The sequence below is a fragment of the Hyperolius riggenbachi genome, chromosome 8 (assembly GCF_040937935.1).
Source record: "Hyperolius riggenbachi isolate aHypRig1 chromosome 8, aHypRig1.pri, whole genome shotgun sequence".
In the NCBI taxonomy this organism is placed as follows: domain Eukaryota; kingdom Metazoa; phylum Chordata; class Amphibia; order Anura; family Hyperoliidae; genus Hyperolius; species Hyperolius riggenbachi.
Window position 1 is genome coordinate 285,741,744 of NC_090653.1, and position 16,918 is coordinate 285,758,661.

At 50.5% G+C, this 16,918-nt stretch overlaps 1 protein-coding gene across 7 annotated transcripts in view; it reads right to left on the reverse strand.

Moving 5' to 3' along the window:
* GPSM1 (G protein signaling modulator 1) overlaps nt 1-16,918 on the reverse strand; it is a 324,213-nt gene that overhangs the window by 6,379 nt on the left and 300,916 nt on the right. For all 7 annotated transcript variants that reach the window (XM_068249096.1, XM_068249099.1, XM_068249094.1 and 4 more), the window contains 2 exons: nt 6,780-6,939; nt 1,614-1,822 (listed from right to left, as the gene is read on the reverse strand). In XM_068249096.1, coding sequence (XP_068105197.1) covers nt 1,614-1,822; nt 6,780-6,939 — 369 coding nt within the window. The remainder of the gene's footprint in view (nt 1-1,613; nt 1,823-6,779; nt 6,940-16,918) is intronic.

The window sequence follows — 16,918 nt, forward strand, 5'->3', positions numbered from 1 at the left end:
AACTCACTCAGCTATCATTCCCCTATTGTGTTTGAAGCAGAGAGAAATAAGAAAAGGGGATGCATCTAATAGCAATCAGTGTGTGACGGCTGGGGTGGGAGGGATGGAGGGGCGCATTTTGGTGTCTCAGCCTTGGCTGCTGGAGGACTCTGGTGTCCAGAATCCCCCCCTCAGTCTGTCCTGTGTGTCTACTGCAACCCCCCCCCCCCCCCCCGCTGATATTGCGTCGCCTCCTTGCTTTAGTGCAAGGAGGTAAAGACCCGGCTGGCACCCCATGCGGCACCACTTGCACGACCGCACACGTCTGAAGAAGTCATGTGGGCCGTGACGAAACGCGTTACGTGACACACCGCACTACCCGGAAGTGGGTCCTGGATCCATCACCCTTGTCTCCGCTTCTCTTCCTCCCCCTTTGACCGTGGCCAGTGCGGCGCACGATCGTTTCGATGACAAGGCTGTGATGGTGCTGTGAGATGGTGAAGCCTGTCAGTGACAGTGCGGTTTAGGAGTCCAGCAGCAGCCCACTACTATGAGTGCAAACCTGGCTTGCTACCTATGGGGGTTGAGGTTAGACACATGTGTCTGTAATGAGAAGCGTATACATATCTATGTAGAGGCGTGTATTGGCAATATTTATACACACGGTCTGATGTGCAGTAGTCTTTTTGACCCTGTCTGGGCTGATCTGGATACAAGTTTTTCACTCTGGGCCTGAAGAAATAGCTCTATGCATGCATTTGGACTTTAAAGGAGTGCACTCCAGTTCTATGCAGTTGCCTTAGTGATTAGCTTGCTCCAGCTGTGTTTTTATGGGAGGGGGTATGTTGTTGTTTGTCTGTCTACAGGTTTTGACCAAGATGAATATATTTCTAATAAATTGCATATTTTTACACCAGCTCTTACTTTTGTTCGCTATTATTACATTTTTTTTATGGGTGAGACGAGCCTATGTGGGTGATATCCCACTCTCTGAATACATACAGGGTGCATGTCTCTGTTTTCCTTCTGTCCTGTGCAAGTGTTCAGGTCCACTTTAACAGGAAATCAATATGGCAGCCTCCATATCCCTCTCACTTCAGGTGTTATTTAAAGGACTTACGATGTAAGATAGCTAATCTATTTTTTACTGACCTGGGGCCCCTCGCAGGCATCTCAATTACTTGCCGCAGCTCCGGTTCTCCTTGGTGCCCCCACTGGCCAGCCGCAATGATGGCGATCCACCGGCGGGGTTGGCTCTTCTGTGTCTGCACTCGTACCCACGCGTACACGTCTTCTAGTGCATACTGCGCTCGCGCAAGCACAGAAGGGCCAACCCCGCTGTGATCCTTGCGGCTGGCCAGCGGGAACCCCGAGGAGGAGCGGGGCTGCGGCGAATGACTGAGACGGCTGGGAGGGGCTGGAGTTAAAAAAACAAATGAACTATTTTGCATCGGAAGTTCTTAAATATAAGTGTCCAAAAGAATGGGGGGTGCTTTTCTCAGAAATCCTGCTATCCCCCAGCAGCTTCAACTGCCCTAATTCCAAACTGCATACAATTTGCATTACATTTTCATGCGAGCCGGTAAGATTAGCCTGTGGTTGCTGAGTTGGTATTTTGTCGGGGTGACACTTACCTGACACTTCATGAGCATGTTGAAGAACTCATCGCCCGGCTCCTGCGTCTCGCTCTCCACCTTGAGGTGCCCCATGTTGTTCTGTGTGAGGCGCAGGCCTGGGAGGCTCCCCACGCTCGCTCGCTGGTCGTCCAGCCGCCGGCTCTGAGAGCTTGCAATCAGATCAAAGAATTCTTCTGTCTGCGGCGAGGCCATCAAGGAGGAAGCAGCTGGAGGATGAAAGCGAGAAAGTGCGAATAAATCAGCGATCTCTGGCGCTGATAGCCTCGCAACGCTTCCTGACCGCAGCGCCAACACACAGCTATAGCCTCGCAACGCTTCCTGACCGCAGCGCCAACACACAGCTATAGCCTCGCAACGCTTCCTGACTGCAGCGCCAACACACAGCTATAGCCTCGCAACGCTTCCTGACTGCAGCGCCAACACACAGCTATAGCCTCGCAACGCTTCCTGACCGCAGCGCCAACACACAGCTACAGCCTCGCAACGCTTCCTGACTGCAGCGCCAACACACAGCTATAGCCTCGCAACGCTTCCTGACCGCAGCGCCAACACACAGCTATAGCCTCGCAACGCTTCCTGACCGCAGCGCCAACACACAGCTATAGCCTCGCAACGCTTCCTGACTGCAGCGCCAACACACAGCTATAGCCTCGCAACGCTTCCTGACTGCAGCGCCAACACACAGCTATAGCCTCGCAACGCTTCCTGACCGCAGCGCCAACACACAGCTATAGCCTCGCAACGCTTCCTGACCGCAGTGCCAACACACAGCTATAGCCTCGCAACGCTTCCTGACTGCAGCGCCAACACACAGCTATAGCCTCGCAACGCTTCCTGACTGCAGCGCCAACACACAGCTATAGCCTCGCAACGCTTCCTGACTGCAGCGCCAACACACAGCTATAGCCTCGCAACGCTTCCTGACCGCAGCGCCAACACACAGCTATAGCCTCGCAACGCTTCCTGACTGCAGCGCCAACACACAGCTATAGCCTCGCAACGCTTCCTGACCGCAGTGCCAACACACAGCTATAGCCTCGCAACGCTTCCTGACCGCAGCGCCAACACACAGCTATAGCCTCGCAACGCTTCCTGACCGCAGCGCCAACACACAGCTATAGCCTCGCAACGCTTCCTGACTGCAGCGCCAACACACAGCTATAGCCTCGCAACGCTTCCTGACTGCAGCGCCAACACACAGCTATAGCCTCGTAACGCTTCCTGACTGCAGCGCCAACACACAGCTATAGCCTCGCAACGCTTCCTGACCGCAGCGCCAACACACAGCTATAGCCTCGCAACGCTTCCTGACCGCAGCGCCAACACACAGCTATAGCCTCGCAACGCTTCCTGACCGCAGCGCCAACACACAGCTATAGCCTCGCAACGCTTCCTGACCGCAGCGCCAACACACAGCTATAGACTCGCAACGCTTCCTGACTGCAGCGCCAACACACAGCTATAGCCTCGCAACGCTTCCTGACTGCAGCGCCAACACACAGCTATAGCCTCGCAACGCTTCCTGACTGCAGCGCCAACACACAGCTATAGCCTCGCAACGCTTCCTGACTGCAGCGCCAACACACAGCTATAGCCTCGCAACGCTTCCTGACCGCAGCTCCAACACACAGCTATAGCCTCGCAACGCTTCCTGATCGCAGCGCCAACACACAGCTATAGCCTCGCAACGCTTCCTGACTGCAGCGCCAACACACAGCTATAGCCTCGCAACGCTTCCTGACTGCAGCGCCAACACACAGCTATAGCCTCGCAACGCTTCCTGACTGCAGCGCCAACACACAGCTATAGCCTCGCAACGCTTCCTGACTGCAGCGCCAACACACAGCTATAGCCTCGCAACGCTTCCTGACCGCAGCGCCAACACACAGCTATAGCCTCGCAACGCTTCCTGACTGCAGCGCCAACACACAGCTATTCCGCAATCCTTCCATTCACTGCAATGCTGCAGATTATTCCAATCATGGACAGTAATACACGGGCAACTCTTGACACTTAAATGATATTGGCTGATAAGCCCCATCTACACGATACGATTCTTTGTACGATTCGATTACGATTCTATTTACGATTCGATTAAATCCGACATGTCCGATCGGAATTCGATTTAATTCTATTTGCCATTGTTTTGCCATGGCAAATCGAATTGAATCAAATCGAATTCTGATCGGACATGTGGAATTTAATCGGATCGTACAAAGAATCGTATCGTGTAGATTGGGCTATAGTGTATTATAGATATACAGTATACTGTAGTCAGATACCACAGAACACCATCACAGGTCTTGTGGAGTCCAGGCCTGACCACCAGGGGGAGCTGCACTATATTACAGGCTGATAGTGAATTATATGTATTATAGATATATAGTCAGATACCACAGGACACCATCACAGGTCTTGTGGGGTCCAGGCCTGACCACCAGGGGGAGCTGCACTATATTATAGGCTGTGTATTACATGTATTATAGATATACAAGTAAAAACCGGGTGCTAGGCCATGACCGCTACCCCCTTCCTCCCCAGCACGCACAGATGCGTCCCACTAGCCCTGCCCCTTACCCCTGTCCAAAGTATATGCACACAGGGAGATGTTGCTTGCTTGGCAGTTGGAAAAAGCTGTTATTTCCCACAATGCAATGAGGTTCACAAACCGCAAACTGTCAGGTCTGGAAGCATGGACACCCACACACAGGGACACAGGGGCTTTATATTATAGGATACCACAGGACACCTTCACAGGTCTTGTGGAGTCCAGGCCTGACCACCAGGGGGAGCTGCACTATATTATAGGCTGATAGTGTATTATATGTATTATAGATATATAGTCAGATACCACAGGGAACCATCACAGGTCTTGTGGAGTCCAGGCCTGACCACCAGGGGGAGCTGCACTATATTATAGACTGATAGTGTATTATATGTATTATAGATATATAGCCAGATACCACAGGACACCATCACAGGTCTTGTGGAGTCCAGGCCTGACCACCAGGGAGAGCTGCACTATGTTATAGGCTGATAGTGTATTATATGTATTATAGATATATAGTCAGATACCACAGGAAACCATCACAGGTCTTGTGGAGTCCAGGCCTGACCACCAGGGGGAGCTGCACTATATTATAGGCTGATAGTGTATTATAGATATATCAAAGCAGGTTATTTCGGCGCACGGCCGAAGCTGGGCGCCGTCATAGCAGCAATGCTATGCTAGCGGTAATTTGCAGCTCCGGCCGCTGCCAGACCCCAAATTACATCTCCTTCCAACAACCCAGAGGGGGGAAAGTATTTTACGCTTCTGGGGAGTTTAGCGGCAGGCCTGCACCGAACTGAGTGGCACCGACACAATATGTTAGATATTTAGATCTACTGTATATCGAGCACTGCTATTTCAGCGCAGGAGATTTGGGCGCAGCCGGCGCCACCATAGACCGTAATAGGAATCACGTCTATAGCAGCGCACAGGGAGTAACTTCGGCGCCGTCAGATGACGGAGCTGAAGTTACTTATAAAACACTATAATTCGGCCGCCAGCAATTGCTGGAAGCCGAATTACATCATTCCCCACCATCCACATGGACCTGGAGGGGGAATAGTAATTAACGTCGCTGGGGAGTTGTGCAGAAGCAGGATAAGCCATACTGGCTGTATCCTGAACGTAAGTCTCCTGGCGGCGATTTCTCTCGTACGCGATCTATATAGATAGATATATAGGGAGATACCACAGGACACCATCACAGGTCTAGTGGAGTCCAGACCTGACCACCAGGTGGAGCTGCACTATATTATAGGCTGATAGTGTATTATATGTATTATAGATATATAGTCAGATACCACAGGACACCTTCACAGGTCTTGTGGAGTCCAGACCTGACCACCAGGGGGAGATGCACTATATTATAGGCTGATAGTGTATTATATGTATTATAGATATATAGTCAGATACCACAGGACACCATCACAGGTCTAGTGGGGTCCAGGCCTGACCACCAGGGGGAGCTGCACTATATTATAGGCTGATAGTGTATTATATGTATTATAGATATAAAGTCAGATACCACAGGGAACCTTTACAGGTCTAGTGGAGTCCAGGTCTGACCACCAGGGGGAGCTGCACTATATTATAGGTTGATAGTGTATTATATGTATTATAGATATATAGTCAGATACCACAGGACACCATCACAGGTCTAGTGGGGTCCAGGCCTGACCACCAGGGGGAGCTGCGCTATATTATAGGCTGATCGTGTATTATATGTATTATAGATATATAGTCAGATACCACAGGACACCATCACAGGTCTTGTGGAGTCCAGGCCTGACCACCAGGGGGAGCTGCACTATATTACAGGCTGATAGTGTATTATATGTATTATAGATATAAAGTCAGATACCACAGGGAACCTTCACAGGTCTAGTGGAGTCCAGGTCTGACCACCAGGGGGAGCTGCACTATATTATAGTCACAAACACCCCAAAACAACCATGCGCTGCGATTCAGTGGTGAATTGCAGCGCATGTATGGAAACAGCAGACACTGCAGTCTATGCACTGTCTGCTGTCCCTGCGATCCTGTTTCCATATGCCCCGTGGAAAGCGCGCCTATGGAAACGAGCCCTTAGAGTGAACCTAAACCGTCGCAAAAAAAGTGCTTTACTTACCTGGTGCTTCTACCAGCCCCCTGCAGCCGTCCTGTCCCCGCCGGTCCTCAACCAATCCTCCGTTCCCCGCTGTGGCTTAGTTTTATTTCTGCCGACCGATCAGTGTCCTCGATCCTGTCCACAAGAGCGTCCTGCGCAGTATGAGCTTTTCTTGTACTGCAACTGCGTAGGACGCTGTTGCCAACGGAAACTTGAACGAGGAAGCGCGTAGCCAGCAGACGGCGGCAGGGGGCTGGTAGAAGCCCCAGGTGAGTGAAACTCTTTTTCTTTGCGGCGGTTTAGGTCCGCTTTAAGGATGCAGAGTGGAGAATTAGTTTGATCTCAGTCGGATTTGAATGAGATTGCCTGAATGCCCGTACACTCATGGTGAAATTTGACTTGAAAATTATTCCTTCTTATCGGTCACACAGAAATCGCCCCGTATTTGGCACCCACCCTGTAGTGACGCAATCGCAGCGACTCGTCTGCCAGTGTATGGACTCACATATCCGGTCGTCCAGGCCGGGCACGGGCGTTGTGGCGGGCTCCACCTCCGCGTTCTGGCTGTCCTCGAGCGTACATCTCTGGTCGTCCATCCGGTTGCTCTGAAATTTACTGAGGAGGTCGAAGAAGCATTCCTCGTCTGACGGCGCCCGATTGATTTTCTGAAAGACAAGGCGTTGGAGAGAATTTAATAGGGATTTCCCCGGCTGTCCAGAGAGCGATCAATACTGTGCAATTCCCCCGCCACTCTCCATATTGATCCTCAGCCCCTCCCCCCCAGCAGCGGCTCCAGAGTCTCGCAACATGTCATTAAAGGGGAAGGCCCTGCTTATTGATGTTGTTCGGGGATCAGATTGGCAGCGCGATCTCACCGGACAACATCCACAGCGCTCAGAGTAACACGACTCAATATAGACCCGGCCAGATCCCGGGAACAGCATTTAAAGGGACACCTTAGTAATACAACAACATAAGATATTTTTTTCCTCTTAAAGTAAAACTGAAGCAACCTAAAAAAGAACAGTTACTCAGCTATGGAGAGGAAGATACTTAAAGAGAGCCAGAGATGAAGCACCCTGGTGTATTTTACCTTATAAATCAGTGGGAACATGACAGTAAACACCTAATCTGCTCTTTGTTTCATTGTTCTCTGTTTAATCTGACTGTTATCACCTCTGATAAGAATCCCCGACTGAGCACTCAGTCTAGCTTTGCTATGGAAAGATCATAGCTGAGTCTGTCTTCTCTGGTGTCTTTTCAAGCCCAAGCCTGCCCCCTTGTGGCTCTGCTATAATGACTCAGCTATAATTATTCCCTGCAAAGCCAGACTGAATGCTCAGTCCGGGATTCTTATCACAGCTGCTAACAGACACTTTTAGCAGTGAGGATGAAACAGAGAGCAGGGTGTTTTCTCTAATGTTCTTACTGATATATATGGTAAAATACACAAGGGTGCTTCGTCTCTGGTTCCCTTTAAAATGGGTGCAGGCGCACAATGCATAAAAAAAATAGGCTAATAAGCTGTTAATCTTATAAACAGAGGTACTCTTACTTGGCTATCTTGAATTTGGAACAGTTTATTGAAAATAAAAAGGTCTTTTATTTGAGCACATAAAATGATCAACGTGTTTCGCAGGTGCTTGCCAGCTTCCTCGGGTCAGTAAAAAAAACAACTAAACTGAGAGGGATATGGATGTTTCCTTTTAAACAATACTAGTTGCCTGGCAGCCCTGCTGATCTCTTTGGCTGCAGTAGCGGCTGAATCACACACCTGAAACAAGCATGCAGCTAATCCAGTCTGACTTCAGTCAGAGCACCTGATCAGCATGCTTGTTGAGGGGCTGTGGCTAAAAGTACTAGAGACACAGGATGAGCAGGAGAGTCAGGCAACTGGTATTAATTCAAAAGGAAAAATCCATATCCTCAGTTTAGGTTCCTTGTAACTGCTGTGTAGTGAGCATGAGCGCCTCCATGTGCCTAGAGGCCAGAGCTTGCTACACAGCCTTAGCAGTTAAGGCACCTGTTTTTTTTCACTGATCTGAGGAAGCGGGAAAGCACCCGTGAAACGCGTTGTCAATTTTATATGCGCAAATAAAAGACCTTATTTCAATAAACTAGTCCAAATTCTTCAAAATTCGGCGGAAGATGTCGGCGCTATATAAATACTAAATAATAATAAAAGAGAGGCGAGATTACATCTCTGTTTATAAGATCAACAGCTTTACTAGCCTACATTTTATGCCTTGGGTGTCTCCACCCCTCCCTCTCCACCCCTCCCTCTCCACCCACGCTCGCCCCCAGCGTTTCACCACATAAGACGAGGGAGGTACTCTTGCTTGGCATTGGCAATATATCTTAGATTGTACAAAAACGTTTTCGAGCTCTTCCTCTGGTGTACAGGAAAACGTTTGTGTACTGTTGTGCCAAATCACCAGTGACACATCTGCTGACGTCACAGTGCCCCTGTGCGCACTTCACAATTGTTTTCACAACCAAAAGTATATATATAAATTTCAGCCCGCGGGGATATTTCACCTTAGGCATCAGAGCAATTTTCACATTCTATTCATTCGCCAATAACTTTATCACTAATCATCACAAAGAATTGATCTATATCTTGTTTTTTCCGCCACCAATTAGACTTTTCTTTGGGTGGTACATTTTGCTAAGAATAGTTTTTTTTCTAAATGCATTTTCACAGGAATATTAAGAAATTATGGAAAATATTTCTCAGTTTTCAGTCATTATAGCTTTAACCTCCCTGGCGTTCTATTAAGATCGCCAGGGAGGCTGCGGGAGGGTTTTTTTTAAATAAAAAAAAAACTGTTTCATGCAGCCAACTGAAAGTTGGCTGCATGAAAGCCCACTAGAGGGCGCTCCGGAGGCGTTCTTCCGATCGCCTCCGGCGCCCAGAATAAACAAGGAAGGCTGCAATGAAAGGAAGGCTGCCTCAGAAAATGGCTTCTCAGAGTATGAAAGAGATAAAAAGGGTCAATAGTTCATAGATTTTAGCTCTGGCATACTTCAATGAAAGTGTCATTGAGCAGAAAAAATGAAACAGGAAAAACTTAAAAAGTAGATTTAAATATAAAATATAACTGTGGGATATCTAAAAAAAAGGTAATGTCTACGAGAAGGAGGATAGATACAATTGTTTATCTTATCAGTTTATTTTCACCTCGGGTGTCCTTTAAAAACAATAGATTTTATTTTTGATGCAGCTACAAATAAATGCATTTTAGTTTTTGGAATCAAGGGCCATTCACACTTATTGGAATTTGCGCTGAGCGCAGAATTGCGATTCCGTGTTTGCCAGGAGTTTTATTTATTTCAACAGCATTTGACTAGTATTTTTTTTTGTTTCATATATTTTTATGCATTTTGCTTTTTTTTCTGCTTTTTTAAATGGTCACTTTTTTTCTGTGTGTAATTCGCATGTAATGAAAGTCAATAGAAATGCAAAAAAAATTGCATTTGTGATGGGAAAATTGCATCCGATTGGGAGGATAATTAGATACAGTCTCATGCTAATTAACTTTCTTCGGAATGCACAGAAAAACCGCACACAAAAATGTGAAGTTGCAGAGGAGTGAAATCAAAAGGCAAAACTAAAAAATTGCAGAATGCAGCAATGGAGTGGCAGAAAATCGCAGGCGTATTCGCAGGGAGTAGTGTGAAAGCTACCTTAGAGGGAACCTCAAGTGAGAAGAACAGGTGCTCTGATTGAAGTGTGACTGGTTCAGCTGCATGCTTGTTTCAGGTGTGTGATTCAGACACTACTGCAGCCAAATAGACCAGCAGGACTGCCAGGAAACTGGTATTGTTTAACAGAAAATAAACATGGCAGCCTCCATGTGCTTCAAAAACAAAGTTTCAGTGTGTTTTTTTTCCCAGCAATTTCTGTTGCTTCTGGTGTTGCTGGACAGGCTGGCGGTTTAATCTGTGCATCCGGCAGAGAACGCCTATAACCTGCGTACGCAGAATAATGTTGTGTAGCTGGTCATTACCGAATCTCGGATTACATTTCCTAAGGAAGTCCTCCGAATCTGACTGCAGGAATGGTTCATCAAATACAGACATGAATGAGTTGAGGGCGATAGAATTGTCTGCGTGTTTCCACCTTTCACGCCTTTGTCATCCTCGTATCCAGGATACCAGCTGCATCAATAGTGCACTAATGCACGGCTAATGGGAGCACAGAGGCCGGGAACCCCCATTCTGCCAGTCGTAAATATGGATTCCTCCTGTAACAGCCACTCTCGCTGCTCTCTGGACCCCTCCGGATATTACGCTCGCTGCGGACCCTTCACGGCCGCGGATGGCAGAATAAGGCGTGTCCCCCTCCCCCCCTCGTTAGCGGCGCAGGCCTAATTAGTTGTACTCATTTAATAAAGGCGTCAGGTAGAGAGCAAGAGCTTAATTAGGCCGGAGAAATTGGCGGCGGCTGATGCGTTGTACTCCGGCCACAAGGAATTCCTTTGTGTGTTTATGTTATAGAAAGCACATGATGAATTAATAATATGAGGATCTCGGGATTGCAGTCCGCGGGGGCTCATCACCGGATTATCTGCAACCGAAAACATCTCATGTCTACAAACGTCAGGACTAGCTAGACACTGCTTCTGAAACACGACACGCTGACACTGGGGGGTCACAGGACAATGACACGCTGACACTGGGGGGGACAGGACAATGTCATGCTGACACTGGGGGGGACAGGACAATGTCATGCTGACACTGGGGGGACAGGACAATGACACGCTGACACTGGGGATCACAGTACAATGACACGCTGACACTGGGGGGTCACAGGACAATGACACGCTGACACTGGGGGGGGGGGGGGTGTGGGGGGGATCACAGGACAATGACACGTTGACACTGGGGGGGTCACCGGACAATGACACGCTGACACTGGGGGGTCACCGGACAATGACACGCTGACACTGGGGGGTCACCGGACAATGACACGCTGACACTGGGGGGTCACAGGACAATGACACGCTGACACTGGGGGGTCACAGGACAATGACACGCTGACACTGGGGGGGGGGAGGGGGGGGAACAGGACAATGACACGCTGACACTGGGGGGGACAGGACAATGTAATGCTGACACTGGGGGGACAGGACAATGTCATGCTGACACTGGGGGGGGGGACAGGACAATGTCATGCTGACACTGGGGGGACAGGACAATGACACGCTGACACTGGGGATCACAGGACAATGACACGCTGCCACTGGGGGTCACAGGACAATGACACGCTGACACTGGGGGTCACAGGACAATGACACGCTGACACTGGGGGGTCACAGGACAATGACACGCTGACACTGGGGGGGGGGGGGGGGAATCACAGGACAATGACACGTTGACACTGGGGGGGTCACCGGACAATGACACGCTGACACTGGAGGGTCACCGGACAATGACACGCTGACACTGGGGGGACAGGACAATGTCATGCTGACACTGGGGGGGACAGGACAATGTCATGCTGACACTGGGGGGACAGGACAATGACACGCTGACACTGGGGATCACAGGACAATGACACCCTGACACTGGGGGTCACAGGACAATGACACGCTGACACTGGGGGGTCACAGGACAATGACACGCTGACACTGGGGGGGGGGGGGGGTGTGGGGGGGATCACAGGACAATGACACGTTGACACTGGGGGGGTCACCGGACAATGACACGCTGACACTGGAGGGTCACCGGACAATGACACGCTGACACTGGGGGGTCACCGGACAATGACACGCTGACACTGGGGGGTCACCGGACAATGACACGCTGACACTGGGGGGGGGGGGGAGGAACAGGACAATGACACGCTGACACTGGGGGGGGACAGGACAATGTCATGCTGACACTGGGGGGACAGGACAATGTCATGCTGACACTGGGGGGGACAGGACAATGTCATGCTGACACTGGGGGGACAGGACAATGACACGCTGACACTGGGGATCACAGGACAATGACACGCTGTCACTGGGGGTCACAGGACAATGACACGCTGACACTGGGGGTCACAGGACAATGACACGCTGACACTGGGGGGTCACAGGACAATGACACGCTGACACTGGGGGGGGGGGGGTGGGTGTGGGGGGGATCACAGGACAATGACACGTTGACACTGGGGGGGTCACCGGACAATGACACGCTGACACTGGGGGGTCACCGGACAATGACACGCTGACACTGGGGGGTCACCGGACAATGACACGCTGACACTGGGGGGTCACAGGACAATGACACGCTGACACTGGGGGGTCACAGGACAATGACACGCTGACACTGGGGGTCACAGGACAATGACACGCTGACACTGGGGGGATCACAGGACAATGACACGCTGACACTGGGGGTCACAGGACAATGACACGCTGATACTGGGGGTCACAGGACAATGACACGCTGACACTGGGGGTCACAGGACAATGACACGCTGATACTGGGGGTCACAGGACAATGACAAGCAGGGGGTCATGTCATAGTGACAGATACCCTCTCTGCACACACTGTATCCCCCCCACCTCCACTCTCTGTCTGCAGATAATCTCTGCAGCGCTGGAAGCAGTTCTTCAGAGTTTTATTTAAAACGTGTCAGTGTAAAATCTCACATTATCACTTTCATAATTACATCACCTTCATCAGGAAAATATGGGGCAGCTGCTGGAAGAAGGCAGCAAAGTACAGGGACGTTCCAGAAAGAGTTTTATGTAAGAGGTGCGAGATCCACTCGCCTCCGATGCCGGTTCACGAGAAACGGAAGATTCACCTGCGGGGAATCTGAATCCTGATCATGTGACTGGCACCGCACCATGTGCTCCTCTACTGATCATGTGACTGGCACCGCACCATGTGCTCCTCTCCTGATCATGTGACCAGCACCGCACCATGTGCTCCTCTCCTGATCATGTGACCAGCACTGCACCATGTGCTCCTCTCCTGATCATGTGACCGGCATCGCACCACGTGCTCCTCTGCTGATCATGTGACCCACACTGCACCATGTGCTCTTCTCCTGATCACGTGACCGACACCGCACCATGTGCTCCTCTCCTGATCATGTGACTGGCATCGCACCATGTGCTCCTCTGCTGATCATGTGACCCACACTGCACCATGTGCTCCTCTCCTGATCATGTGACTGGCACAGCACCATGTGCTCCTCTCCTGATCATGTGACCCACACTGCACAATGTGCTCCTCTCCTGATCATGTGACTGGCACAGCACCATGTGCTCCTCTCCTGATCATGTGACCGACACCGCACCATGTGCTCCTCTCCTGATCATGTGACCAGCACTGCACCATGTGCTCCTCTCCTGATCACGTGACCGACACCGCACCATGTGCTCCTCTCCTGATCATGTGACCAGCACTGCACCATGTGCTCCTCTCCTGATCACGTGACCGACACCGCACCATGTGCTCCTCTCCTGATCATGTGACTGGCACCGCACCATGTGCTCCTCTCCTGATCATGTGACCAGCACCGCACCATGTGCTCCTCTCCTGATCATGTGACTGGCACCGCACCATGTGCTCCTCTCCTGATCAGGTGACCGGCACCGCACCATGTGCTCCTCTCCTGATCATGTGACCGACACCGCACCATGTGCTCCTCTCCTGATCATGTGACCAGCACTGCACCATGTGCTCCTCTCCTGATCACGTGACCGACACCGCACCATGTGCTCCTCTCCTGATCATGTGACCAGCACTGCACCATGTGCTCCTCTCCTGATCACGTGACCGACACCGCACCATGTGCTCCTCTCCTGATCATGTGACTGGCACAGCACCATGTGCTCCTCTCCTGATCATGTGACCAGCACCGCACCATGTGCTCCTCTCCTGATCATGTGACCAGCACCGCACCATGTGCTCCTCTCCTGATCACGGGACCGACACCGCACCATGTGCTCCTCTCCTGATCATTTGACTGGCACAGCACCATGTGCTCCTCTCCTGATCATGTGACCAGTACCGCACCATGTGCTCCTATCCTGATCATGTGACTGGCACAGCACCATGTGCTCCTCTCCTGATCATGTGACTGGCACAGCACCATGTGCTACTCTCCTGATCAAGTGACCAGCACCGCACCATGTGCTCCTCGCCTGATCATTTGATTGGCACAGCACCATGTGCTCCTCTCCTGATCATGTGACCGGCACCGCACGATGTGCTCCTTTCCTGATCATGTGACCAGCACTGCACCATGTGCTCCTCTCCCGATCATGTGACTGGCACCGCACCATGTGCTCCTCTCCTGATCATGTGTCTAGCACCGCACCATGTGCTCCTCCCCTGATCGTGTGTCTAGCACCGCACCATGTGCTCCTTTCCTGATCATGTGACTGGCACCGCACCATGTGCTCCTCTCCTGATCATGTGACTGGCACTGCACCATGTGCTCCTCTCCTGATCATTTGATTGGCACAGCACCATGTGCTCCTCTCCTGATCATGTGACCGGCACCGCACGATGTGCTCCTTTCCTGATCATGTGACTGGTACCGCACCATGTGGTTCTCTTACAATCATGTGACCGGCATGAACTTTAATATTTATCATGCTATCTAAACTTTGTATATCCTCCTGTGATATAACTGAGTTTTTGCAGTTTCTCCGAGCATCTGAACTTGAGGTGGCTTTGCTGGGGGACCGCCCTCCTGGCAAGATTGGCACCTGTCTTTACTGGTTTTCCTGAATAATCTTCTCATTGTAGAATGAATAGCTGATGTCTTTGCTCCTTGGCATTGTGGTAATACACACCTGAATGCTCCAGACAAGGAAGGTGCCCAAAATTCTGCTCACACTTGTCAATGATCAAGTAATAAAGTGCATTCGATAAACAGCAACTGGCTAACCATCTAGCAATGATGAGCAGATTCGACCAGGAGACAAATCTTTCTCTTCATGCTGAAATCGATCCGGAATCAGCCTTGTGACGCGTCCAATGTGTCCCGCCCGGTACCCAGTGCACTATACATTACCTGTTCCTGTCCCCTGCTGGCTCCAGGCTCCGCCCATACACCTGTCCCACGTGGTTGTGTGATGTCACACACACCCATGTGTGCGGCGGCAACCACATGCAGCGCGTGTATGGGCAGAGGACGGAGCCCGGAGCGAGCAGTGGACAGGGACAGGTAATGTATACGGCACTGGGCCCTGGGTGGGGGCACACTGAAGAATTAGAGGGCCAGCGTCAAGTGTTTTGTGGTGTTCCTGCTCGTCCCGATATTGCTCAACATTACTGCCGTGCACCCGATCGGCCACGACTGCCCAACATCTTGCAGCATGTCGAATTAACATGCCCGGCCAAAAATGTGTTGCATCGTCAATCGGACATGCTTTTGGTGGCACCGATTTTCATCTGATACAATAATTATTGAAACCGATGGTCGATCGACCTCCAAGTGGACAGATGTATAGGGCAGGCACCTTCACGGTCTTAATGTCAAACACTGCTTCTGCGTTTAAACTATATAATTCTAGTATATCTCCTATATTCTGCCACTGTATAAATCTCCCTCACAAATTAGGTCAGTGGGTTCCCGTTTAAGTTACGGTGAACCGAAAACAAACAGAATTTTTTCGTAAGCGGTTTAAAGGAGGGCGAGAGCCGCTGTTCTGAGAATGGAGGGCGATATACATTCCAGTGAAATAAGGAGATGGGAATGAGATGTCTGCGATGGTCTCGCATCACGTGTCGGCCATTGTTCGCCCGCGTGTTATTCCGGCGGCGTGACGGATGGCACCTCTGTGATATCGGTCACACAAAGCACCGAGCTGTCTGGCGGCTTCCTTTTCTTGGAAAGAGCGGGCGCGGCTCTCAATCCGTCATCCGCCGCCCACCTCGGGCTGACAGCGGCCCGTCATGTGATGCGGCGCTCCGCAGGGAGAAGGGGACCGTCTTGCCAATTACAGCGAGAGCGCGGCTGGCTCCTCCAGCCAACGCACGTATGTCACTGTCACCGCGCCTTTCATCCGGGGACGAGACGCGAAACCTTTCATCTTCCCAGCTGAGCTGTCTTGTGTGACCTGGAATCCTTCCACCGCCGGGATCAGCTGCGCTCCTAATCGCCCGCCGCTTCCTGCCGAACCCCTATGTTACTTACAGTAGCAGAAATCTCAGGAAACCAACAGATTTTTGACTAGTCCATCTCCTCGTGGGGGATTCTCAGTATTTAATTTACTCTTTACCAAAGCACTCAGTGGAAAGGATATATACAAAGATGCAGTGGACATAGCAACTGCCGTTGAGTAAGTGCTTTTGAAAATAAAGAAATCCCTGAGAATCCCCATGAGGAGATGGGCAGTCCAAAACCTGTCCTTCTGTTAGATTTATACTACCTACTGTAAGTGACAGCACCATAGGAGAAAAGTAATTTATAGCTCATTTTACTCTGGGGAAAATGTACATTTTATAAATATGCACACATACAAATGTAAAACATTACAGTTTTTGTAATAGTGGTCCTTTAAAGGGGTTCTGTGGAGGGATTAAATAAACAAAAACCAACACTTACCTGGGGCTTATATTGGTCCCCAGCAGCTGGCATGTCCTGCGCCGTCCTCCTACGATCCTCCGTTCCCCGCTGCCGATCCC